This window comes from Archocentrus centrarchus, chromosome 11 (genome assembly GCF_007364275.1).
Source record: "Archocentrus centrarchus isolate MPI-CPG fArcCen1 chromosome 11, fArcCen1, whole genome shotgun sequence".
NCBI classification, from domain to species: domain Eukaryota; kingdom Metazoa; phylum Chordata; class Actinopteri; order Cichliformes; family Cichlidae; genus Archocentrus; species Archocentrus centrarchus.
Window position 1 is genome coordinate 32,643,175 of NC_044356.1, and position 26,945 is coordinate 32,670,119.

The 26,945-nt window shown below is 41.1% G+C and overlaps 1 protein-coding gene and 4 gene segments (V, D, J or C); 2 read left to right on the plus strand and 3 right to left on the minus strand.

The window, feature by feature from the left end:
* The first annotated feature begins 269 nt into the window (after positions 1-269).
* Positions 270-754, plus strand: LOC115788509 (Ig kappa-b4 chain C region-like). The segment is given in 1 exon segment: positions 270-754. A coding segment is annotated over 1 exon segment (258 nt).
* A 5,376-nt stretch (positions 755-6,130) lies between these two features.
* On the minus strand, positions 6,131-11,804 carry LOC115787741 (CCN family member 2-like). The gene is made up of 7 exons (XM_030740495.1): positions 11,690-11,804; positions 10,125-10,222; positions 8,636-8,852; positions 8,130-8,381; positions 7,734-7,990; positions 6,751-6,823; positions 6,131-6,222 (listed from the first exon to the last, which is right to left on the minus strand). The coding sequence occupies exons 1-7, from the start codon at positions 11,802-11,804 to the stop codon at positions 6,131-6,133; spliced, it is 1,104 nt and encodes a 367-aa protein (XP_030596355.1).
* A 5,308-nt stretch (positions 11,805-17,112) lies between these two features.
* On the minus strand, positions 17,113-17,707 carry LOC115788646 (immunoglobulin kappa variable 6D-21-like). The segment is given in 2 exon segments: positions 17,113-17,419; positions 17,636-17,707. Coding segments are annotated over 2 exon segments (359 nt in total).
* A 1,904-nt stretch (positions 17,708-19,611) lies between these two features.
* LOC115787742 (Ig kappa chain V region 3381-like) lies at positions 19,612-20,104 on the minus strand. The segment is given in 2 exon segments: positions 19,612-19,943; positions 20,051-20,104. Coding segments are annotated over 2 exon segments (384 nt in total).
* Positions 20,105-20,605: 501 nt separating this feature from the next.
* Positions 20,606-22,593, plus strand: LOC115787743 (Ig kappa-b4 chain C region-like). The segment is given in 3 exon segments: positions 20,606-20,627; positions 21,246-21,332; positions 22,009-22,593. Coding segments are annotated over 3 exon segments (438 nt in total).
* The last annotated feature ends 4,352 nt before the right edge of the window (positions 22,594-26,945 follow it).

The window sequence follows — 26,945 nt, forward strand, 5'->3', positions numbered from 1 at the left end:
AAGACTCATTTCTACTCTCAGGCCTTTAATTGCAGATAAATGTGTTTTGTTTTTTAATGTGTGTTATTTGTGCTGCCTGTGAAGCTCTCTGGTTGTTTAAATGTTGGTCAAACTGTGATGATTCTCTCTGTGCTGATGTGCATGAGAGCTTTCTTAAAGGAAGTGAAACAATGTGTGAGTGAGTGAGTGATGGAGCAGAAAAACATCTGGCAGAAACTTCTTCAAGGAGAACATCAAGTTGTGGTTCCTGTGCTCTAAGCTGATTGGTGTCTCCTAGGTGATGTGCGCCCCGCCCTGAAGGTGCTGGGTCCCTCCAGTGAGGAGCTGCAGCAGGGGAAGGCCACGCTCATGTGTCTGGCCAACAAGGGCTTCCCCTCAGACTGGAGGCTGTCCTGGAAGATGGACGGCAGCAGTGGCAGCATCAGAGGGGAGGAGAGCAGGACTCCCGCAGTGCTGCACAATGACGGCCGCTACAGCTGGAGCAGCACCCTGACACTCACTGCAGACCAGTGGGGGAAGGTGGGCTCTGTGACCTGTGAGGCCACCCAGGACTCCCAGGCTCTGGTCTCAGAGACACTGAGGAGAGACCAGTGTTCCCAGTCCTGATGTGACTCACTGGGACTCTGATCCTGTTTTTCTTCAGCTACTGCTCTCTGTGTGCTCCAACTCTCTCTGTCTCTTTCTTTCTTTTTCTTCTCACATTAAAAGAAAAAAATCAAATCATAATATTTTCCATCTCATAAGGATAAAAAAAAGCTAAAAACAATCTCCTCTAGTTTGATCCTTTTGTGATTGTCTGTTGTAAAACTGATATTTGAACTTTTCAAAAGAATAAAAATGTACTGAGTAAACATGTTCTTTGACTCCCTGAGTTTAACAAATATCAAACATTTTGTAAGATTTATTAAGCCGACCAAAAGAAAAATGGCAACAGAACAACAGAGACTGCTCTACATCTCATTAGCAAACTGATGATTTGGGCCCTTTGGTGAGACGTGCTTCTTATGCCAGAAGGGTCTCCACGACTGAGGCTGGTGTTCAGTTTAACCCACACTTGCAGGCATACAGACAGAGGTCCACATGTGCATATAGAACTGTACAGCACACAAAACTGGGAACCACACTTTTGTAAAGAACAAAGTCTCCTCTCAAGGGTGGTGTAATTGTTGCTTGTGAGGACTCAGCAGGGAAGAGAAGATTAAAAAGATCAGGGAGAGATTTGTGCCCGCAGTTAACAAGGCTGCCCAGGCACATGCTCCAGAAGTCCCAAATACATGTTAGCATTGCAGCATTTAAGCAAAAAGCAGCTGAGGAAATATGCACAGGACTTCTCACCACAGCTAGTTTGCAGACCATGTCCCTGGTTAGGCTTTTAAGACACGTCGTTGAACTGGCTTCTAGTCCAAAATCTTTAAAGCTTGTTTGTATATTAATAATACAGGTTTTATTGCTGATTTATTGCTGATTTTAACATACAGTGACAAGGTCATAGAAGTCAGAAGCAGTTCCAAGTTACAGTTTTAGGCTTTTTTTATTTTGTGATCCAGAAAAACATTTAAACTGATAAACTTGCTGTATTTCTTTCTGATCAATAATTATTGAATCATTACATAATTTGCATCTGATTTAAAAAACACACTGATCATTTCTGAGCCACTGTCACAGATTAATGAGTTCAGTTGGTTTCTTCTGTAAGATCGCATGTTTTTGGGTGGAGACGCTTCTTTTTTTCAAGATAAATTATTAACAGCTCTGCCACAAACTCTTCAGTAACCTCTGAGACTGCAGGAAGAACTGAAACCGGTCTGCTATTACACATTTGATGAGGTCGCCCAAATATAATAATTGCTGTTACAACTCCTCCTTTGAGTAATTGAGGGAATTCTCCAGATTTAATAGAAAAATTATCAGCATATTTTTATAACTTTAGAATCCAGCCCAAATATATCTTTAGATTTCAAAGTCTTTGATTGATGAATGATTTCCTTTTAAACTGAGTGATGAAAAATGAGTTTGCTGTGTTCCTCGGTGGAGCCTCAGTTGGTTTGAAGCTTGCTGCTCATTCTTTCACTGACTGAATCAAGTGGGTATTAAATGCTGCTGTCAGAGGGAATCACTGCACTCACATTCAGCTCATTTTTGCCCTCTTTGGTTCAGTTTTCCCTTAGTGAGCTCATTAATGTCTCCAAAAGAAAACTCATTTATTCCCACCTGATTGTGCTATCAGTTACAGAAAACCTCTCAGTTTACTCACCACTTTGTTTCCAAGTCTTAAAAATATCATTATCAGTATTTTATTTACTAGAAAAATTTGTTAATGCCAAATCCCTCTTTTTCCTTCACTGATGAATATCATTGTCAGTCCTCAGATGGAGGTAAATGGCTTTCTGTTGTTGACCTTCTTTTTTTGCATCATGTGTCACACTTACATGTTTCAGATCATCAAACACATTGTGACATTCAACAAAACCTGAGGAAACACAAATGCTGTTTTTAAATGATTTTATTAACTGTGGGAAAAAAGCTTTCCAAGCCTCCCGGCTCCATGTGGAGAAGTGAGTAACCTAAAAAACTGCCATCAAGTTTTTGTGATAACTCTCTCACTTGGAGGACTTCTGGCTCACACATCTTTGCAGAATTGCTTTTATTCTGCCTCTTTGGAGGGTTGAATGACCTGTTTAAGGTCACGCCAAAGCATCTCAGTCAGCTGTAAGTAAAGACTTTGATGAGGCCGCTCCAAAACCTTCATTTTCATTTCTCAGTTTTTGTTCTTGCTTCTTTGAGCCGTTCACACAGAGCAGCATTTTGGTGCTCTGGGCGAGTCGAAGGTCCAGCATGTGATCAGTCATTTAACACAAACCTCAGTCATTAATATTTTGATTATAGAACAGCCAGTTTTGATATCTGTGGGTAACCCTGATGAGCACGTGTCCCCACAGACCTGAGTGTTTTTATCCAGCTTTTCCCTGACACCGAGTGGAGACTGAGAGATGTGGGATATGATGAATATGTTTGAAAACAAAAGAATTAAATAAGGTTTGTAGCGTTAAAAAAATGCAATTTCAAAACCATTCTTGTGGGGACTCATCATAGGGTCAGTAAAATACTGTGATAAACACTATAAATAAAATGACTTGTACAACATTCATGAAGACAAAAACATGAGTTAGTTCTTCCTCACGTCCTGCTGTAGATGGACTCGTTCTTATTTAGTGCTTTTCTCCTCTGAGCACTCACAGCACTTAATACAACAATCATTCACCCATTCACACACATTCATCCTCTGATGGTTGCATCAGAGAGCAGCTCGGTGTTCAGTATCCTGCCCAAGGATACTTTGGCATGCAGACTGGAGCAGCAAGGGATCGAACCGCCAACCTTCCAATTAGTAGATGACCTGCTCTACCTGAGCTACAGCCACCCCAAAACACACTGACAGAAACCTTTTTTTTTAGTTTGCAATCATTTATTTACAGAACAACTAACAACAAAGATCAATAAGTAATAAGTAAATAAAATGTTAACTAAATACAACTAATTATTAAAACACAACTAATTATTAAACACAACTAATAAGTAAATAAAACTAATTATTAAACACAACTAATAAGTAAATAAAACTAACAAGCATATACAAATTGTTAATAAGTAAAAGGTCCAGAGCTGTGATTGGACGATGGGCTCCTGAGGCTCTGTGGCAGGACGGACGGGCTGCAGGTCTTCAAGCTAAATTGCAGCACAAACAAACATGCAGTGAGTCTTCTGAGACTTTTAAAAACACCTTCAAGACAAGCTGTTGCTTCTTAAACCTGCAGTAAGCAACATTTAATGGAAATATTAAAGAAACTGTCATTGGATATGAGATTCACAGCGAGGTCGTTCTTCAGGAGAGGAGGAGCTTCTGTGCGTCAGCTGTGTTGTTCTGGAGGACAGCTGTTTTGTGATGGTGGTAAAACTGACAGTGTTTTGAACATCTGTAATAACGCTGACCTTCACCTGAAGGTCTGAGTGAGCAGGTCTCTCTTGTTTTAATGTGAATGTTCAGCGTCACTCAAACTGCTGAACACGTCTCAGTAAGGGCTTAAAAATATCTCACAAATATATTTGTCATCTGTTGAAATGCACAGAATTTACAGTCTGTGATCTGATCCAGTAAGAATCCATTTTTGTTTGGTTTTCATCACATTTCACATGAAAAATTCCCTGTGATTCCCAGAAATCTCCTCTTAGCTGTGCTGGGGTGGAAGCTCTTCTTCTCTTTTTGCCCTGAAAACAAACACATCAGACTTTTGATGAGCTGTTACAAACTGTGCAGTGACAGTGTTTCATCAGCTTCAGTGCACTGATGTGGACGTGTGCGACTTGTGTGTTTTCACTTTGGACATACGTAGTTGTCTTTAGGTGACCAGTCTGGGTGCAGCTGGGTGTGGAGGACCCGTTGTTCCTCAGCTTGCCTGTAGTAAGGCTCCTGCTGGTCCCTGGTCAGCATCCACACTGCTACTACACATAACTACAGGACAGGTGATCAGACAAGCTGCATTATTGTCATCTATCCACCAGGTGGCAGAATTTACCCTCTCTTTTAGACATAAGCAATGAAGCTGACAGAGGTCACAGAGGTCAGTAATATGTGGGAGAGCACAGTGTGAGAACAGGAGCTTACTGGGTTTGAAGGAGCAGGAGGAGGAACAGCGGCCGCTGCTGCTGTGGGGATGCTGGTTAAAGGCCGCTGATGCAGCAGGTTCTGTGGAGGATGGAGAAGGTTCAGGATCCATAATACTGACACTTAGTGCAGCAGTTCAAACACCACATGATGAGCAGCACAGAAACAAAGAGTATGTGTAGAGAGACTGAACCCTTGGTAATCTAATCCTTCAGATTCAGAGAAGATTGCATGAACAACACAGAGTACAGAGATCAGAGAACATCTGCATTAAACTGCATTCATCCATAATTTCTATTGTTCTTGACAGCTTCACTTTGCTCTCCTCAATTATTACTTTTGAATTATGACTCACTGTGGGTGGCTCAGAGGGGAAAGAAGGTGTTGGTGAAAGTGGACGAGTCTCTGTTTCCCCCAAGAGGTCACGTAAGGCCGTCTCAAGCATGGAATCCAAGACCTTACAGGGTATCCCCTCTATAGCGCTCTCTGACTCCTTCATGACGTCCACTGAAGAAGTTTGTGCTGATTCTCTGAAATTCCATAAGAATGACAAACTGTCTGAGATCCTGTGGCACACTTTCATAGTTTTGATCCTCTTACAATGGGACTGACATCTTATATGATTTATAACACAGAACTAAACTAAGGACAAACATTATGTGGGAACAAGGAGCACTTAGCAGTAAAATCAGTTAGTTTTAGAGTATTTAACAAAAACTTGAAGTATTTACCTTTAAATAAAGAAGTCAAATACCTTTAAAAGTGTTTATGAACTGACTGAAAGCAAACTATAGTTCTTACTTTGTACTGTGTTATATAACACGATCAGAGTCAAATATAATGCACTGTTACACATGCAGTTACCCCGTTATACATGATATAGTGATTTGTTTTCAGCTGTGGGTGTGTGTGCATTTTACTTTATATAATCATTATTAATTACCAGATACATAATATTTAATAATGCTAATAAGCTACATGAGTATTTAGTTCAGCTTCAGCTCAGCCAGTTACAAGTTACAAGATTTCTTAATTCAGCAGGTCTGTACTAGAGTTCAAAAATGATTTCCAAAATATATTTTCCTACATTAAGTTTCACATTTTTGCTTCCTGTGTGGGTGTTTCAGAGATGGTGACTCACTTGAGAGTTTTCTAACTTTGGGAACAGCACGCACATGTTCCCGTCTTAATTTTAAGGACTTGGGCAAAATTAAAGGATTCATATGAGCATCTGTCTTCTTTCCCAAAATTTTAACTCACTTAAAGTCAACATGTACAGAGCAGAAGGATAAAATATAAGAAAAAAGAGGAAATGTTTAAGACATTTATTCTGCATACTGTCACCATTCATAGAAATCAGCGTAAAACATTTCATTCAAAACTATCATTATTCATGATTCCAAGGTTTTAACTGAATATTTGCAGCCTTGAATTTGACTTATATTGGTAACATTTTTAGCTTTGAGGTTACAGCATGTGTGGTTTCACCACTGTTGTCATTACCAACAGAATACTGAGCTCCTGTTTAGGTGAGGAGCCACAGCTGGACATACAGCTCTCTGCACACAATAGACATCAGAAGGGGCCACAACAACATGTTAAAAACATGTTGTGCCTATCCCAGCTGACATAGGGTGAGAGGCAGGGTACACCCTGTACAGGTCACCAGCCTGTCTCAGGGCCAACACAGAGAGACAGACCAGCATTCACACCTTTGGGCAATTTAGAGTAACCAATCAACCTAACCCCTGTAAGTACATGTCTTTGGACTGTGGGAGGAAACCCACACAGACACGGGGAGAACATGCAAACTCCACACAGAATCAAACCCAGACCTTCTAGATATCCTTCTAGATGTGAGGCAGCAGTGCTAACCACTGCACTGCCCACAAATCTCATAATCACTAATTTAACTTTTTTTTTAGGTCAATAACTTAGTAAATTAAATAAGTTATTTAACAAGTTGATCTGAACTGTAAGTGAACTTCTGATTTTAGGGAAGTTTGATAGAAAAGTGACATTGTAACTGATAACTGGTTATTTCACAAACTGAGTCACAGAATAACAACCTTCCTGTTACTACTCACCAATCATCTCTCCCTGGTCATGAATCATCACAGCCAGGTCCTTGAAGATCTGGTTTACATCCATGATATCAGACTGAAGTTTAAAGACAGACAGAAAAAAAAAAAGACCCACGTTAGAATGAGCTGAACCAAGTGTGTCCACTCCAGGACTACACAGTAGATTCTAGTGGAGGCCAGTATCCCTGGTGAAGGGCTAATGGTGATGTTTATTAGAAATAGTGAGCCAAGAATCACCTCAAGTCCTCCTCTGTGATGGCCACTTCCTCTGTCTGTGTGCTCATCTGACCCCATTCTTCTTGGCTTTAAAAAACGGGACAACATTTACCTAATCGTGCAAACAGCTGCAATAATAGGTGCAAACATTTTATTACATGTAAATAAACTTGGCACAAAAATTTGTATTTGGTCAATTGTTTCTTTGCTGTAACAGCATCTTGGCAATAAATCCTGTGCTGTTGGAAAGCTTGTTTATTCCCCCTTAAATGGAGCCACGTTTGTAAGAAAAGTGAATTTGTGGGCTGAGCAGCAGAGTTGACTTTGTAGTTTGTGTCCATGAAAAACTTCTCAGATCTTCACTGCCAAAGCCAAACAGCTTATTCTGCTATTGGCTCTTGTTTGGCTGCATTTATTGGAGGATTGAAATCTGAAGAAATAAGACATATTGGCATTGTGGCATCAGGAAATCTTTGTGTGTTGTTGTAGGGAGAACATGGACAAATGACTTGTTGCACGAGGATCCACAAGGATCTGAGGTTGTAGTGTGCAGGCGGCACAAAATCTTCTAATGTTCTTGTAATTATTTCCTTCCATATTAACATTAAGAGTCTTACCTGACAGGTGGGTCAAAAAAACACATTATCATAAATACATGTGAATACAAGTGAGTTCATTGTGTAGAATTGTTCAGAACCTGCAGGAATAAAATAACTGCACTAATTTGAGCTAATTTCTCTCTCTGTTCTCAGCAGAACAGAAACACTGACCTTGATTTCTTTCTCCTGGTGGCTGTTGCAGGGCCTGACCGTGCAGATTCTAGTTTGCCTCTCCAACTGGCAGTGCTGCTTATTGTTGGTGATGCGGAATGAGACACCCATGCCACAGCTGGCTGAGCATTGGCTCCACTCTGTAGTCTGGATTATACAGTTATCTCGGGGGTTTTCTTCTGGAAGTCCAAGAGGAGATGTGTTTTTGAGGACTAAGGTGGGATATGAGGAGGGCAAAGACTGAATCTGAGATGATCCTGCAGGAAGACGAAGGGCGGGAATACAAAAGGGATGCAAAGAAAAAGTGGGAGGATGTGAGTGTGGGACCAAACATCAACTGAATATGAACTCTTCGAAATATAAAGAACAGAAAGAAATATGTGACAGGGCTGACACCTGCAATGACTGACTGAAAGAGTTGGTACTGAGGGGTCTGGTGACATATCCACTCCTCACAGCATTTTCCAGGGATCTGGATGTGGTGTGGATATGGGCAGTCAGGGGAAGGTAGCCGGACCTTGCTGACACACAGTGACACACAGCCAATCTCTCCATTTATACACACACAGTGGTGCTTACAGCTTGGCTGGAAGGACTCTCCACTGCGGTAGATCACGCCCCTGAGGTCACATGTCTGACCCTCCTGAGCTGTAATGTTCAGAAAAGGTGCAGTGACTCATTTTTAAGCAGATTTTGATCTGATAGGTAATATGGGCAATTAACACAAATGACATGAGCAGAGACACAGATGTGAAGACAAAATGTAAAGCAACAATGCAACCTTGGTGGGAGTAGAGGTTACAAAATGGTACAGTGTCTGTGGCTGATCTAGAATTAAACTTGTTGATTTCTTTGATTTCTTATAGTGTTCAAATAGTTTGCACATAAACATGACACATTACCCATGCAGATGCCAGTCTCAGTGTGACTGTGCAGAGCGTAATCACAGTAAAGCTCCTTGTGATGGTCGCAGGGCTCCAGCAGGGAACAGGGCTCCCCCAGCTGTCTGACACACACTTTACAACAACCACAGCCATCCAACACCAGGCTGCTCCCCAGCAGACAGGGAGCAGGGTCTGTAGGGCAGGCACAGGGCTGGGAACAGTCCTGTGCCACTGTCTGAAAGACAAAAAGCAAAAACAGCTTTAGATCATGTAAAACAAGTGATACAGGAGGACACACAACATACATGAGACAGTAGTTACAAAGACAAGAAGGACACTCTTTCAGGAACAACATTCTTCAGACAAAGATTCATTTAACCAAAGATTAACCAAAAAGTGCTCACAAAAAAGACTTATTTTATTAGTGTTACAATAAGGGGCGTCCACACACGTTTAGACTAGCAGTAACATTTCAACCACAGACCCTGGAGTGTCAACAAGTCAACATCAAAGACCCGTCCTCCTCTATTTTTTAATATGGACCTTAGGACACCTACGAGAATCTGCTCAGCAGACTTCCGTCTCCAAGTAGTTCTGTGCAAAGCTAAGAGAACGAGACGTCATCCCATGCAGTGACTTTAAAACAAAATCAAATCTGACTGAGGGTCAGTGCAAAGAAGCATTAAGATCAGCACAAAAACTGTGTGCTGGGAGCTTCGTGGTGTGGATTTCCATGGAGCGTGGCTGTAATGTGTAGGTGACCCATTAGTGCTGTCTGTATAGTGTATGTGGTTTCCCTTGTATGTGCCTGTAAGGAAGCAGGCAGAAGGATTTTGGAGTAGCAATGCAACAACCCTAAAAGAAAACTATCAGAAAGGTCCAACTGTAATGACTGAATGAGGAATTAATAACTTTTTAAAAACTCTTTTCACCTTCACAGTTTGAGATGGTAAAACAGGCCCTCTGTGGGCAACTTCTCTTTCACACTCCCAGTGTTGTACATGTTGTGCATGTGTTACCTCCTGGGATGCTTATTCACCCTCTGTTCAGACCATCATCTGCCACAGTGCTTCCACTGCATGAAGGATGCAAACACCTGGATTTGTCTACCTGACAAGACTGTGAACACATGGATCTGACATCTTTTTTTTTTGCTCTTTCCTTCCCAATGATCAGCACAATCCCAGCAAACAAGGAACAAAGGAGCAGGTTTAGGAGGGAAATATGACCACAGTTGGGAAGTGTACGTATAGCCACAGTGTTGCATCCTTTTCAATTCAAGAAAACATTTCAAAGATTAGCAAATCATTGCATTCTGTTTTTATGAACTTTTGCACACTGTCACAAAACTATAAACAGAAAAGTCCATCACTTGAATTTGATTTTTATTTCATGACTGCTCAGGTGCTTCAAGTACAGTGCTGTACAGATCCTGTTCACATCAAGAATTATTGGCAGGAGCACAACAGATTCATTTCTTGTTGCAATGAACTCTGGTAAAGCAAACAGCCAAAGACCTGAGAGCCAGCCTGTCACACTGGTCTAAGTAAGTGATCAGTAGGATCATAAATTCAACATTCTTTATGGTCATTTCTGCAGTTGCAGCTACAACACAAACACAATGGTGTTTCATAAGCAGTGCAACTATAATCTAACTAAAGTATAAAGTTAGTAAACAGCAATAAGGCCAGCAGCATTCATACTGAGTAGTGAAAGCCTAAGTGTTGAAGTGCATATGCTGTACTGTGCAATTAAGATGGTGCAAAGGTTCAAAGAAGGTCCCTGGTTACAGTTTGTTCAGCGCTCTCACAGCCTGTGGGAAGAAGCTGCTGAAAAGTGTGCTGGACCTACAGCTGATGCTCCTCAACTTCCTTCCAGATGCTAGCGGGGAGAACAGGCTGTGGGATGGGTGCTGAGGCTCTTTTAGGAGATCTGACACCCTACACATGCAGCCCCTCGCTCTGGATGTACAGCAGCAAGGGGAGGGGGGCACCTGGTTCTCCTAGTTCTTACAGCTGCCAAACCAGGAGGTGGTGACTGATTGCTTCAACTGAGTATCTTCACTTACTCAAACTCTCTTATTAGTACATTTAACTTACATCTTTCACTCCATTCCAAAAGGGCCTCACTGAACATAGTCCACTGCACTTATTCAACTAATGCTTCATTACTTCAAAAATTTAGCCTGGAGCTGCTTTTCTTTTTGTCATTAATATTATTAGAGACTGCAGATAATCTCACACTTACTTTATTGTCCTGTTGGTGAAAAAAAAATAATGAACTCACTAAGTGCAAACCACAAAAGATGGCATGTCACTGCACAATGCTGTGATAGCCATGCTGCTTTATTTTGCCTTCAATTTGGAATTAACCACCAACATTGTCACCAGCAAAGCACCACCTTACCTTTACATCCTTTCCTCAATGCAGCATGTCTTTGGAGGGCGCACAAAAGCTCAGCAGATGCTTTTGACATGTGTCTTTCCCCCTCATGGTGGACATGCTCTGATCATATGGGGATACTTTGTTGGTGGCACTCTTGCTTATCTCTTTCCAATACAAGCCAAACCTAACCAACATGCCATCCACAGCATTATGTATGGCCATTTCAACTGCTTTGCACTTACTGGGACCATCATTTGTTTTTCAACAACAGGATAATCATCCTACACCTCCAGGCTATGGAAGGGATATTTGGCCCAAAAAAAGAACCGATCTGCTCTGTCAGATAACCTGCTCTCCAAAATCACCACAACCAAACTCAAATGACATGGATTGGGACTTGAACCGCACAATGAAGGAAAAGTGCACCTCTGCTAACTCCTTCAACACCTGCAAAATCATTGCAAAATCAAGCTGACTCACACAATGGCGGGAGTGTGCAAAGATCTTATTAAAGGTGCAATATGACTTCCTGCATGCTTTCAGCCTCATCATAGGCATCCCCCCTTGATCCGCTAGCTGCCTCTTTCCACAATACACTGAAATACACACAAATGTGCTCTCGGGAGACAACACAGGGCCAGTAAACGTCAAACAAACACAATGGGCACAGTGTATGTCCACCTTCACCCTCCGACACTCCTGTATGTGTGAGCGGCATGAGAGCGTGGTCCAAGTCGCAACCTTGGCCTTGGGAGTCCAGGCGCACTGCCACTAGGCCATCGCGAATGCTGCAAAAAGGCATTTTGGAACCTGGTAAGGTGTTCCATGGCAAACCATGGTTATTTAACTAGGCCACCGGGTCTCCCTCAAAACAACATGTAGCACGATGCTGTTTCTTCCTCTGTCTCTCATCTCTCACGACCCCCCACCACCACCACACACACGAAAAAGAAAAAAACGAAGCACCAGCGCACATCAGATACGTTTTACCCTTTTTTACCGTGAAGTGCCTCTGGTGCTCCGGGGACACCCAGCATGCTCTCAGTACTCCCACTCCTCCCAGTCAAGCGAGCTCAACCAGTGACCCTCCAACACTGCAGTATTTGTGAGTGGTATGAGAGCGTAGTCAAACTCGCGACCTTCGGTATGGGAGTCCAAGCGCATTGCCGCTAGGCCGCCGCATATCCCACAAGCAATATGTTGTAGGAGCTATTTAAAGAGTACACGAGAGCAGGTCACTTTGCCTTCGTCTGTTTCTTCTCAAAGTTGCTTTCAAATAGCACCTCTCTCCTTCCTTTCTTCTTCCTCTCTCCTTCCTCTCTCCTTCCTCTCCTCTTCCTCTCCTCTTCCTCTCCTCTTCCTCTCTTCTTCCTCTCCTCTTCCTCTCCTCTTCCTCTCTCCTTCCTCTCTTCTTCCTCTCCTCTTCCTCTCCTCTTCCTCTCTCCTTCCTCTCCTCTTCCTCTCCTCTTCCTCTCCTCTTCCTCTCCTCTTCCTCTCTCCTTCCTCTCTCCTTCCTCTCTTCTTCCTCTCCTCTTCCTCTCCTCTTCCTCTCTCCTTCCTCTCTCCTTCCTCTCCTCTTCCTCTCCTCTTCCTCTCTCCTTCCTCTCTCCTTCCTCTCCTCTTCCTCTCTTCTTCCTCTCCTCTTCCTCTCCTCTTCCTCTCCCCTTCCTCTCTTCTTCCTCTCCTCTTCCTCTCTCCTTCCTCTCTCCTTCCTCTCCTCTTCCTCTCTCCTTCCTCTCTCCTTCCTCTCCTCTTCCTCTCCTCTTCCTCTCTCCTTCCTCTCTTCTTCCTCTCCTCTTCCTCTCCTCTTCCTCTCCTCTTCCTCTCTTCTTCCTCTCCTCTTCCTCTCTCCTTCCTCTCCTCTTCCTCTCTTCTTCCTCTCCTCTTCCTCTCCTCTTCCTCTCTTCTTCCTCTCCTCTTCCTCTCTCCTTCCTCTCCTCTTCCTCTCTTCTTCCTCTCTTCTTCCTCTCCTCTTCCTCTCTCCTTCCTCTCCTCTTCCTCTCTCCTTCCTCTCCTCTTCCTCTCCTCTTCCTCTCCCCTTCCTCTCCTCTTCCTCTCTTCTTCCTCTCTTCTTCCTCTCTCCTTCCTCTCCTCTTCCTCTCCTCTTCCTCTCTCCTTCCTCTCTTCTTCCTCTCCTCTTTCTTGCATGTGTCTCACTCAATTTTCTCTCGTTCCTTTCTCTCCGTGCACATAGAGCACAGTGAAATGCAGCCCCGCCCACCCGCTCTCGGCTTGCATTCTTCTCATGTTTAAATAGCGCCCTGCCACCTTCTTGAAGTGAGCAGGTCAGTGGCGTAGAGTGAATGAGCTGAGTCTCACGACTCAGACGTTGGCTTGATCCGAGCTGGGTTTCACCACCCTGGCGGCGCCGGCTCACACCACTCCTGTTCACTTTTTTTTTTTTTTTAATTTAAAGGAAAAAGCAAAACATTTCAGGCTGCTGTTTGCTCTTCTTTGTAGGGGCGACGTCCTCCGCCATCCGCTTGCTGAGAAGCACAAGGTCGCCGGTTCGATCCCAGCTCACGGAAGCAATCCTAGCTCAAGTTAGCATGGGAAAAAAATCAAAGATAAACCCTGTTGCTGCTAAATAATGCTCCTACTCAACTTTATCAAACCGTCTGATATATCTTTGTGCAACTGTCTTTCACATTCATAGTCTACATATATTCATGTAATTTGCATTACTCTCGTGCACAATCAATGCCAGTCTATTACTTTTCTTTACCTACGTTTAAATACTTTTCTTTTCTTCTGTCACTCTTGTATATCATGTATAGTTTAAGAAGATAAGAAATCCCTTTATTAGTCCCACCATGGGGAAATTCAGTGTAGCAGCAGCAAAGGGATTGTGCAGAGGATAAACAATAACTAGGGTACTAGTTGCATATAGTGCATATCCACTTTTTGCGCAACTCAACACATGGACCTGACATCTTTTTTTTTTGCTCTTTATTCCCAATGATCAGCACAAGCCCAGCAAACAGGGAACAAAGGAGAAGGTTTAGGAGGAAAATATGACCACAGTTGGGAAGTGTACCTATAGCAGGAGTTTCCTACACTTCAACTCATACAAGGCATTTCAACATCATTTATTCTTTTTGAAATATGTTTTTGTGCGCCTCTCAAATCTTCTTACTTGTAAATGATCTGCTGAGTAAAAATGCACACATTGACTGCCATTGTGACACACATGTCCCAAAGCGTGAGAGACACAGACTTGTATAAAGATGTCTTGTTGTTGTTGTTTTGAAAGTGTCCAATGAGCACGCTGCCATGGCGGCTGTTTATTTGTGAACAGAGTTGCCATGAGAGATTTTTCCAAAGAGCTCAACGTGCTTTGAAGCCAGAATGTAAAGCAAGTTTGAAAAGAAACAGGGCGAGCTGACATTCTGCTGTGTGAACTTTAAAAAGGCTCTTGCTACATATAAGTTCGTAAGCGCACGGTTAGGGTAGTGCATTCGTGCCTAGGCTCCCAAACCAAAGGGCGTGAGTTCGATCCCCACCTCCTGCCATTCCAAGACTTGTCGTGGCATGCGGTGGTGCACCCTTTTTCTTTCCCTCTCCTGCGCTAGCCCGCAACACACAACACGGGGCGGCGCGGAGGACAACTAACACATGGGTGGTCCCTCTAAGCCTACAACATGGCACCTCCCACTTGGAATACATCCCCCACAAGGCTGCAATCCCAAAGGGGAAGGCTCTGCCTGTAACACCTTTCACCCCCCTCCCTGAGCCTGCTTCTGCCAGAGGTTTCTTCCTGTTTAAAGGGAGTTTTTCCCCTCCACTGTCGCCTAGTGCTGCCTCACAGGGGATTGTTTCTTTTTTCCTTCTCTATCCCTTTCTTTTCACCCTTCTCTCTTTCCTTTACTCTCTCTCTTCCTTTCCCTTATCATATATATATAATATAAAAATGTTGTATATAATAAAGGCAATCCTATGCCATCTAATATTACTTCTGTTTGTGGATGTTCACTTCTTTATTTTTGCTCACAGTCTCTGTGCATGTTTAGCCTAAATGTTTACCACACAAATATGAAAGTTGTATAAAACTTGTGGTTACCTCTGGACCAGAAAGCCAATTTACCAAAACACTGGTGGGGTGAGGTTAATTGATGAGTCTAAATTGCCCGTAGGTGTGAATGTGACTGTGAATGGTTCACATGGACCGGGGCTCTCTCAGCCCTGTCACAGACTGGTGACCTGTCCAGGGTGCACCCCGCCTCTCGCCCTGGCAGCTGGGATCGGCTCCAGCCACCCTGCGACCCTGGAAAACGGACAGATGGGTGACATTTTTGCTTGAAATACTACTAATGATATGCAGTAAACACACAGGAAACTAAAACTAATGAAATTCCTACACTCTAAAAGAAGCTGGGGTGGCTGTGGCTCAGTGGTAGAGCAGGTCATCTGACTAATTGCAAGTTTACTGCTTTGACTCCTGGATGCTCCAGTCTGCATGCCAAATTATCCTTGGGTAAGATACTGAACCCCAAGTTGCTCTGATGCAGAGCATGAACGTGTGTGAATGTTTGACATTAAGCACTTAGCTGTAGAAGGAAGTGCTTGTATGAATGGGTGAATGCAAAGCATATTGTATAAAACACTTTGAGTGCTCAGCAGAAAAGCGCTATATAAGAACTAGTCCATTTACCACTGAAGACTGTAATTACTGTATGATCTCTTACAGTATTTTATTGCAAACATTCAGTTGAATTTATGGTAGGCTTCTTTTTTTTTTGTCTGTTTACAGTAAATTAGTACAGAAACTATCAGCATATCGATCTATGTTGCCTTACAGAGACCTGGTTACAGCAGGATGAATGTGTTAGTGGGGTGCAGGGTCGTGACAGGCGGGGCGCCAACAACCTGGAAAACTAAAAGAATTGATGTTCAGTTAATGTTTTAATGCCAGGAGATGGCACACAAACTCAAACTCAGGCTGGCGAATCAGACGCTCTCGCTGCTTCCAAAGTGTTTATTGTTACTAGTTAGTCCTGCAGTCTCTCAGCCACACATTCACACACTCCTCACACATCCGTTTTCTCATGGGACTGCAAACTAAATCATTTACTCATGAGATGCTCCACAGCATCAGGGACAAACTGAGAAAGAAGCCCAAATCTCTCAGGTTGAGACATGAAATCAAGTCTGCTGCTCAGAGTAATATCAGGCTTTAACAGCAGCCCCTCTCTGTCCTCTCACACCGAGGTTACAGTGAGACGTTCTGATTCCCAATAAAATATTATTTGATAGAATAATATTTGCCATCCTAAATCAGCAGTATACTGAATGCTGAAAACCTATCAGGGTGTGAGTACATCTGTGCAACTCTCTGCATTGTTTTGGGGTCAGCTCCTGTTTCTTCTTATTTAAAGAAATCTTACTTGGAGTAAAGAATTTATGCATTGATTTCTATATATTTATTCTTTTTGATATTCAAAATCTTTTAGATTTGTTCATTTACTCCACATTAGCTCCCTGAGCAGCAGCAGCGCCCTCTGCAGTTCACAGAGAGAAGTGCAAAAACTTACAGCACTGCCTGATTTTTTTCATATTAAAGATGATCACATGGTAATCATAAACAGGTGTTTGGGTCAAACTTGACCTGTTTTGATATTTAACAGCAGTAAAAAGAGCATAAATGTCTTATTTTTAGCATGAAATTTGATTGATGTTCCTAATGTGACCCAACATGCACAAAAATAAAAGTGCTGAAAGGATCAAAACAGTGTGAAATAGTTTAACTTTTTGAAGAAGTTAAATATTTCTATTTTCTTATTTAAGTTTGAGAAGATGAAATTTTGAGGTTTTCAAACCAAAGATAAAATATATAGAATATAAAAATTTTTTCATTGTAACAAAAATATAATTTCAGTGTTTTGAAGTAAAGAGTTTTAAAATAATGGGGAGCTGTGTTTGGTTGTATTTTGTGTGAGAAGCATGTTGATACATTTAAATAAAAATATTAAAACAGATGTTCAAGATGTTGTGATTGATGTCTGTTTGATTGCTAAATGATGAAGTGGTTTCTGTTTCTGAGCAGCCACTGATTCAGATTCTCTTCTTCTCACTTCTTCCCCAGCTGAGGGAGGTTTTTGTATGACGTTGTATCACTGTGTGAACGGGAAGCTGTTACACTGCTGACAGTAATAAACTCCTGCATCTTCAGCCTGAACTCTGCTGATACTCAGAGTGAAGTCAGTCCCAGATCCACTTCCACTAAAACGATCTGAAACTCCAGACTGACGGCTTGTAGCGGAATAAATTAAGAGTTTGGGAGATTCTCCGTCTCTTGAAGGTACCAGTGGAGACATGAGCCAACACTTGAACTGGCTTTACACCTGATAGAGACACTCTGTCCTGGAACAACAGACTGAGATCCAGGAGACTGAGTCAGGATGATTTCTCCTGATGAACCTGGAAACACGAGAAAGAGGAGAAGAGTTATTGAGACCAATCCAGCTTGGAGAAAGATGATCAACATCCAAACAGAAGAGGATCATTTCTTTAACATGGAGAACAGATGGAAGAAGGTCAATGCTGCTGGTTTCAGTGTTTCTCCATCAGAGCAGAACATCATTGTGGTGAACCTGGCTGCATCCTGAAGCAAAGTTTTCTCTCAGAGAGTCTCACCCTGAACAAGGAGCCCCAGGGTGGCCAGCAGGAGAGTCAGTGACATCATCATTGTGCTGCTGCTGCTGTGTGAGTGGCTGTGAAAGGCCTGGACAGCCTCTGATCAACACTGGCCTCTTAACAGCTGGGAGCAGAGAGGCAGGACACATATGCAAACACACAGAGTCAGTCAGCTGTCCTCATCGTGTCTCCTGTTTCATGCAACAGAATCTTTTATCAACAGGATCCTTTTTTTGTTCTTACGCTTCAAACTGAATAACAAAGCAACGATATTTCAAACACACCAGAACATTTATATTAAATTGATATTCATGCAACTCCATCTGCTGAAGAACAGCATGTGATTTGGCTGAAGTCTTCACACCTCCACAAAGTTTTCATCAACCTCTGTTTATAAGATCAAACTTCAACTTTCAGCCTAATTACATTTGTTCAGTGTTTACTTTTCAGAGAGTGTGTGATTGCTTATGCTTTGTAGTTTATAATTAAAATAATTCTATAAATGTGTTCAGAAAGTTTACTATAGAGCCCAATGTGCTGTTTTTCTGTTGTATGATCCTATTTTTGGGTTTCCTTCAGATTATAAAGTCTTTATATTTACAATCATATTTAGCTGCAGCTGTGAAATATAGATTAGGTTTGGGTAACTTTTATCATGAAGATCTGTGATGCTGATTTGTGTTATATAGTCTAGCTGGCTATAACTGAGATGTGTGTTGTAGAGTGAAGCTGAAGTCAGTCACACAGATTCTCATAAACTGTGACACACTGGGTCATCTTCACTTGATGGCCAATCAGACGGGATGGTCTGTGTCTGGCTTCTTACTAAAAAGAGTAATGTATTACACATTACTCATTACTTTACTCCAAAGTAATGCAGTATGTTACTTAATTACTCACTAAAGAAAGTAATTTGTTGCACTACTTTTGTGTTACTGTGTAACAACACAAAGCAAAGTGGAAAACCAGTCCAGAGAGACTCCAAAGCAAACGCCACAGTGATTCTACTGCAGAAACTTGTAGATGTAGAAATGGAGGCTACAATGCTACAAGCCTGACTGCTCATCACTGCCTCTGATACCTGCTGAAGAGGCTCTGGCTGCTGGGCTGGGGTCAGCATACACTCACTCTGGGTTCTTCACTGACTTTGTGTTAGCTGCTGTCTGTGCAGATGCTCACAAAGAGCTGAGGTTGTGTTAGCGCTGCAATGCAGCCGTTTCTGTCCTGGACATAATTTGCACTTTACCATCGCACTCTTGTCCTTTCCTGCAATTACAATAAAAGTAATGAAAGTAATTTTAACATTGGTCTGTAAACAATGTGATGTTGTGAGCCAAAGGTTTTCTAATGTGTTGAATATAAAAACGCTCTCTGCTGCTGCTGCCGTCAGTGTCAGAGCAATAAAATTCTCCTCCACCTCCTTCATCACAGGAAGACTGCAGAGGTCTTTCCCTGAGCTCACGCTGATGGTGTGACTCTGATCAGACATTTAACAACTCAGAAACACAGACTGTTTCATTACCTTCAATGGTTTCATCAACCTTTGCGCAAAATGTGTTACTTACAGCATTTTGCTCAAACTCATTGATGAATGTCTTTGCTCTTCACCTGACTCTTCAGATTTATAAGATTATCGACTGTGAACCTGAGGTCAAAGGTCATGAATAAGCATTTTCTCATCCAGTGTCATGTGGCTCGTCTTAATTTTCTGGCAAATCAATAAAAATCAAGAAATTTTCAGGATCATGATCTCTGTCAGTCAGTAATTTTTTTTTAACTCGTCTTGATACAGGTTCATTATTGTGTGTGTGTGTGTGTGTGTGTGTGTGTGTGTGTGTGTGTGTGTGTGTGTGTGTGTGTGTGTGTGTGTGTGTGTCCTCAGTGAACTGTATCAGTCTCTGCAGTAGCTTCCAGCTGCAGCAGTCAGTTCACTTTCTGTTCAGTCTGACTGAGGGAGGTTTTTGTACGACTGTTTTTCACTGTGTCAACACATGCTGACTGTTGATATAGTGATTACTCAGACAGTAATAAACTGCTGCATCTTCAGCCTGGACTCCACTGATGGTCAGAGTGAAGTCAGAGTTTGATCCACTGCCTGTAAAACGAGCTGGAATCCCTGATGCTCGAGTGCTAGCATAATAAATGAGAACTTTGGGAGGTTTTCCATCTTTCTGTTGGTACCAGGCTAAACAGTGAGAGCTGCCAGAAACATAAACACTCTGACTGGTCCTACAGTTGATGGTCACAAATCCTCCCACAGCAGAGCTCACTGCTCCAGGCTGAGTCACTGTGATCTGTCCTCTGGACTCTGAGGATACAGAGACACAAACATAAAGCAGCTTGATGGTTTTGTCAGCTTCACTTCAGAGGGACAGATGTTGATAGAGGAGAGGAGTTTGATTCTCTGGACTTTACCTGTGAAGCAGCAGCAGAGGAGAGTCCAGATGAGGACGCAGATCAAAGTCATGTTTTTGATGAGGACGATTTCTGTGGCTTCTGTTGTGATGAAGGACAGCTGTCAGTCATCCAGTGTTCAACTCTCAGGACTATAAAGTCTCCCAGAGCACTGGAGCATGGTGCTGCTGATGCAAAGTGGCTCTCTATGGAAATGCTCTGACTCTAATAGTGTCCTGCGTCAAACAGTTGATGATATTTATCAATGAATCAGTTTCTCAGAATGTTTAGTCCAAAATATTTCAAAATGCATTTTCTAATATTAATTTTTCTCTTGACAGGATATTTCTCCATTCTTCAATAAATATTGATCTTTGATTCGCCAATTAATTAATTTTTCAGATCATTGGTTGGAAAAGTGTATATATTTTTCTTTCTTAGATCTTAGGTTACAACCACACATATATGGGTATTTTTTAAACTGAGAATTTTGTGCTTTTATTTTGGAAAACATCTTTGTCTACAGGAAAATACTAGAAACTATGTAATGAGCATGCTCATGCAATATATGGCAATATGACCAAAACCATAAAGACATGTTGGCCAATTAGAAACCTACAAACAATTTAACAGCACACAGTCTGATAACATAAAAAGACAAAGTTGCACAAATGTTGCTTCCTTTAGTAAATCTGGCCCTAAACATTCTCTTTCACTATAACACACTTTGCAGTGATTGCAGTGACTGCAACTCAGCATTAATTTCTCTATTTTAAAAGTAGTTTTAGGATAACAGCACAACCACATGAGGCTGGAAAGACTCGAGTTGTCCTGATCTTTGTGTTTTCTGTGTTGTGATGTAGTGTGTAATAACTGCTCAGCATTGTTACCATTTTGACTTTTTCTGTGCACGATCTGAAAACACTGAGCGGTTTTGAGCACACAGAAATGTTTTGATGCATTTGTGAAGTTTGAGCAGTTTTGTGAATGTCGGCTGAACATTAAGTTCATTGTTGAAAGTTTTGAGAAGTGCAGAAACTTTAAAGATATGAATCTTATCTGTGGTGGAAACACTGTCAAATGTACATAATAATGTTGGGCTGTGTTTCATTAGTTTTTATTTTAAAATTATAATATTATTATATAATTAAATGATACAAACAATCCTTCATGTTGTTGAGTTTGTTTGTCTCAGAGTCAGAGAGCCGTGTCTCTGTGCAGTCAGAGGTTTTTGTACGGCGGCTCAGTGAGTTTGTATCACTGTGGTGGACGTTTGGTGGAGGAACCAGACTGGAAGTTGGAAGTAAGTTTATTCTGTTTTTTCTTTTTAAGTAAATATGTATAAGTGTGAATGTTAACAGTATTGATGTAGTAGTATTAATATTCCCATTATACCATGGTGGCTGACCTCATCAGCTTTGCCTAAACTTTATGTCGACATTTGAGTCAAACTGAAATGAATGTGATGTGTAAATAATATAAACTTTAATCATGCTGTGATTGTTTTCTAGTTTTCCTCCACAGTTACTGTTGTTAGGATGAATTAACTGTTACTGTCCTCATGTAAAACTGGACAGAGTGAAGATAAAGATGTTTTTATTGTGTCAGATATGATTTCAAATTTAGTCTGAAATCCTGAAATTGTTCAAAAACTGATTAAAATTCACATGAAGTAAGTGGTGGTATGAAGTTTTTATCTTTACCAAGTCGTGTATTACACAGAACAGATGATTTTTAAGCTTAACTTGTTTTATAAATGTTGTCACATCTGCTGCTTTTATTTCCAGAGTAGTTTGAACATATTTCAGGTCAAACTGTGATGATTCTCTCTGTGCTGATGTGCATGAGAGCTTTCTTAAAGGAAGTGAAACAATGTGTGAGTGAGTGACTGATGGAGCAGAAAAACATCTGGCAGAAACTTCTTCAAGGAGAACATCAAGTTGTGGTTCCTGTGCTCTAAGCTGATTGGTGTCTCCTAGGTGATGTGCGCCCCGCCCTGAAGGTGCTGGGTCCCTCCAGTGAGGAGCTGCAGCAGGGGAAGGCCACGCTCATGTGTCTGGCCAACAAGGGCTTCCCCTCAGACTGGAGGCTGTCCTGGAAGATGGACGGCAGCAGTGGCAGCATCAGCTGGGAGGAGAGCAGGACTCCCGCAGTGCTGCACAATGACGGCTGCTACAGCTGGAGCAGCACCCTGACACTCACTGCAGACCAGTGGGGGAAGGTGGGCTCTGTGACCTGTGAGGCCACCCAGGGCTCCCAGGCTCTGGTCTCAGAGACACTGAGGAGAGACCAGTGTTCCCAGTCCTGATGTGACTCACTGGGACTCTGATCCTGCTTTTCTTCATCTACTGCTCTCTGTGTGCTCCAACTCTCTCTGTCTCTTTCTTTCTTTTTCTTCTCACATTAAAAGAAAAAAATCAAATCATAATATTTTCCATCTCATAAGGAAAAAAAATGCTAAAAACAATCTCCTCTAGTTTGATCCTTTTGTGATTGTCTGCTGTAAAACTGATATTTGAACTTTTCAAAAGAATAAAAATGTACTGAGTAAACATGTTCTTTGACTCCCTGAGTTTAACAAATATCAAACATTTTGTAAGATTTATTAAGCTGACCAAAAGAAAAATGGCAACAGAACACATTGAGTGTAATGTTGTGTAAAATGGTTGAATTCATTCTTATATCCACATTTAATATATTTGATAGATGCTGAGGCCATGTCAGTGGCAGATTAACTATAATCTCTTCATAATTTCTAGTCTTGAAGCAGTTCTTTGACCTGCATTTGATTCTGACCATGTGAAACAATATATAATAAAGATTAAAGAGCAGAGAGTCATCCCTATCTTTAAGGAGAGATCATTTAAAACAAGTTAAGATGATTGATCAAAGTCTGATTAATCAATTATTGGGCAATACATGATTAAACTGTGATGGAGCCTCACAGCAGGCTGGAGTTTAGACACTGGTGTTGGCAGAGATGAAGCAGGTGGAGACTTGAATGAGGATCTCTGATTGTCCAGGATGAGGTGGAGATGGGGAGGAGGCGGGTCGCACCAATGAGAGTTTGAAAGGCAGAATGAAAGAAGAGCGCTGAGATTTAAAGCACACAGAACAGAAGCGGATTGGCTCTCAGAAGGAGGGCAAGAAGATGATTGGACTCAAGCAATGAGGACAGAATTGATCCTGACAGTGGAAGTGATGGTTTCAGAGATTTATCAATGCTGACGTGTAATGTTGCAAAGATGGACTGAAATGTTAAATATACAGAGTATAAAGAGTTTAACAATAATTGAGGAACATTGTTTGGTTCTGGCTTTTTTATGAGCATGATTAAACACACAAATGAAAATAAAAATATTTAAAAGGTGATACATGATAATGTTTTAATTAAGATATTGTTGGAATATTCATAGTATATGCCACCTATATATCTTATGTACGTTTACTTCCCTGAGATATTTGTCTAGAAAATAACTTAACTGATGAAAATACAGAAGCTTATAATGTTCCGTGTCATGATGAACTTTGTGTTCGAACTGTACAATGAGCCACACTGATGAAGACTACACAATGATAGATATGGAGACTTCGAGGTCACCCTGTTGTTGAAATTATCTGTTTTTCACATTCTGTTTTGTAAATGATGTAACCAAGACCGATATGAGCTGACTATATGAGAACTGTAAGTTGAATGAGAAGGGGCCAGTACTTCATGCCATCCCACACGAGTATGGTATGCAGTCTGACCCGGATTAATCTGTAAACTGTTTGAAAATGGCTTTATTAAATTTAATATTTGGACTCCTTATTCCTGTATGTTTTGTGTCCATTCCTGTTCGAGAAACGAACACGCAGAAACATGAAGGCTTAAACAGCATCAGCACTCACAAACTCTTGGTATTATTTTACATTCCTTCAGATGGTGACCCCGACGTGATCGAACAGGAATGTTTTTGATTTTCAGATGTTTTTATTTGTTTCTTGAGTTTCTTGGGAATAAGGAGTGAATTTGGCCACCGATAATCGCTGCTTCGAGGTTCCTCGTGACAGTACTGACTTCCAGACTCTATCAGTGACCAGGAGATCTCCACCTAAAGGTTGGCAGAGACCTTTTCTAAATATCTGCATATTGAATGGTATCAAATTATAATGGTCACTGGTGGTATGACAGGAGGAAGGTGTAATTTGAGCCATTTCACACAGGTATAAAAGTTTGAGAAAAAAAAAAAAGAGTTTAAAAGAATAAAAGAGTTTATAACAGAGTAAAGAAAAATAGGCAAAACGAATAGCAGGTGATGAGTCCGGGTGGGATACTGGCCAACCCAATGAAAATACCTATTCATGGGGTTTTTAGGTTTAGAGGGCCTTTGGTTTTTCTGAAGTGAACTAACCATTTGCTTTTAACAATGTCCTCCTGGTAGAAGGGTTAACCGATCGCGCGTCAGATTATCCCTCCCGGTAGAGTAGACGAGAGTAACAGCATATGGTTATATGATTCTTTCATAAGAATCTTCACTTCAGAAATCCATAAAAGCAACTAAAACCCTTTAAAAGCCTCAAGAGATAAAGAATACAGAGAAATAAAGAAATAAAGAGATAAAGAGAAAAAAGAGTTTTGTAATAAAAGTAAAAATCCTGAAAAAAAGAAAAAATATAAATGGTACCTTGCTAATATTGTTTTTGTTGTTGCGGTTTGGACTGACTGACTGACAAAATGACTGATGACACTGGGTGTAGAAAAGGGGCTCCGATTAAAAGGAGGGTGAAACTTCAAAATAACCAGTGATGTAAAATTATTTTAGAGTAAACTTTCAAGCACAGATATTAAGCTGAAAGCTAAGTTTAAAGGAGAAATCTCTCCATCTTAATCAGGTAAAAGTTGATCTTTGGGTCAGAAACTTTGACTCACCCACCTGAGGTAAGCAATCCCAAAATTAGGTCAGTTGGGAAAGAAAAATCTACAACAATAATGAATATTGAAAAAACTGATGGATGCTTGAATGTGTGTCTGTGTGTGTGTAAGGAGGCCTCCATGTGTCTGTCTGTGTGACTGAGTACTGCTGTGTATTTGTATTGTCATGTGTGTTTCAGAGAGAAATAGGAAATAAGGACAAAATATTTTGAGGTGAATTTCTTTGCAAAGTATGGTGTTATTTGTTGTTTTTTCAAAAGGAATAGGACAATCTTCCAGCGGTCAATATTAGCTGTTTTGTAATCCATTGCTATGTGTGTGTGTGCATTTTTATCTCAAGGATGTGTGCGCGTGAATCTAAGTGAGAGTCAGAGACAGAAGTCGTGCATGTGGATGAGAGTTATAGCTCTAAGTTTTTTTTTTCTCTTCTTTTCTTTCCTTTAATTTGGATAGTTCTGGTTGAAGATAAGGGAATGCTGGTCAAAAATTCTCGGAAGGAAGGTTTCACTTCCGATACATATGAGAGATAAGCCAACCACATATGGATAAAAAGACAAAAAAACCCCTGAAAAATCATAAAAACGGGAGTCAGGAGTTCATTGCTTTAAAAATAAATAATGAATAAACAAAGCCAGTAAAATAGATGCCTTGAAAATTTCAGGTTGAAGTATTTTTTGCAAATTATTAGAGGTCATTTTTCCAGAAGATTGTTGTTAAATTTCAAGAAAAAGTCTACGTGAGAAGCTCAGTTTTAGTAAAACCTCAAAAGAAAGGTTAGAAAAGAAAAAACAGTGCATGTAAATACTTTATGAAACAGCTGAATTTGAGACCCAAAACAAAGTGCCAAACTTTGAGCTGCCGCTCTGCTACAGAGCAAAACACAGAGAACTACAAATTTATTTGTTTGCCCATGCAGGATAGAATACAAGTTCCCAATTTATTCTTTTGTGCATGTACATTTATTTATTTGGTAGATTTGTTTAAAGCTAAGATTACTGTATAAGAGAAAAGCAGAGAACATTTGAATTTTGAATGTCTGAACAATTTGATATTGAATCCAGCATTAAAGGAAAAAATCTCAGAAGCTAATAATACAAACATCAGTATGCCCTTTAGATAAGTAAGCTAAATAAAGGTAAATTATTGAGACAAACAGAGTTTGTCTCAAAAGGAGGGAGATGAACTAGGAGAAAAGTAAAGATTTAACTAATGAAAATCTCTCAGTTTTATTCTAACAGGAGCCTCAACAACAACACAGGAGACTGGATCAGCTACCAATAAAGAGACTGGTGCAGATCGAGGTGTCCAAGCTCATCCTAAGATCTCCTAAACAGACTGACAGCTCCATAAACTCATATGAAAAAAGGCTCCTGGTGCTCAAGGAGGAGGAGGAGGCCAACCATCTCATGAACAGGTGACCTGAGAGTTCTTGACCGATGATCTTTGTGCACAAGCCTGAACCCAGAAAGAGGGTCATCCATAGGAGGCCTTTTTTGACGTGGGGGTTGATAACAACAGGTGCGACCAGTCACAGGGTTTCAGTGAAGATCGGAGCACATTAGAGGGTCAAAGGTCAAAGAACTCCCAGGCAGAAAGCAATTGATTTCAATGTTTTAATTACAGTTACGCTATATTCAGTAGTATGACTCAACTACTATTGTAAGGCCACCCCTACAGGGGCCAGAATTTTGTGGTTTCAAGAGTATAATTTGTTTAATGCTTCCTTCAACACTAACTATTGTTCTCTTATAAATTCCCATGAGGTCTAAGGGGGACACGCCCTGATTTCAGTTTAGACGACCAAAGATGACAAACCTGCAGTGAGCTGCATGTAAGGTCAACAAGCAATGGTATTGTGAGTATGACCTCTGACCCTAAAAGTATCTACATTTTGACTAAAGACTGTCCATAACATTTTTATTTTTATTTTTGTTTTGTTTTCTGGTGAAAATCCCACTGCAGGGGTTTTAGATTTAAAAGCATAGAATTACACAAAATGAA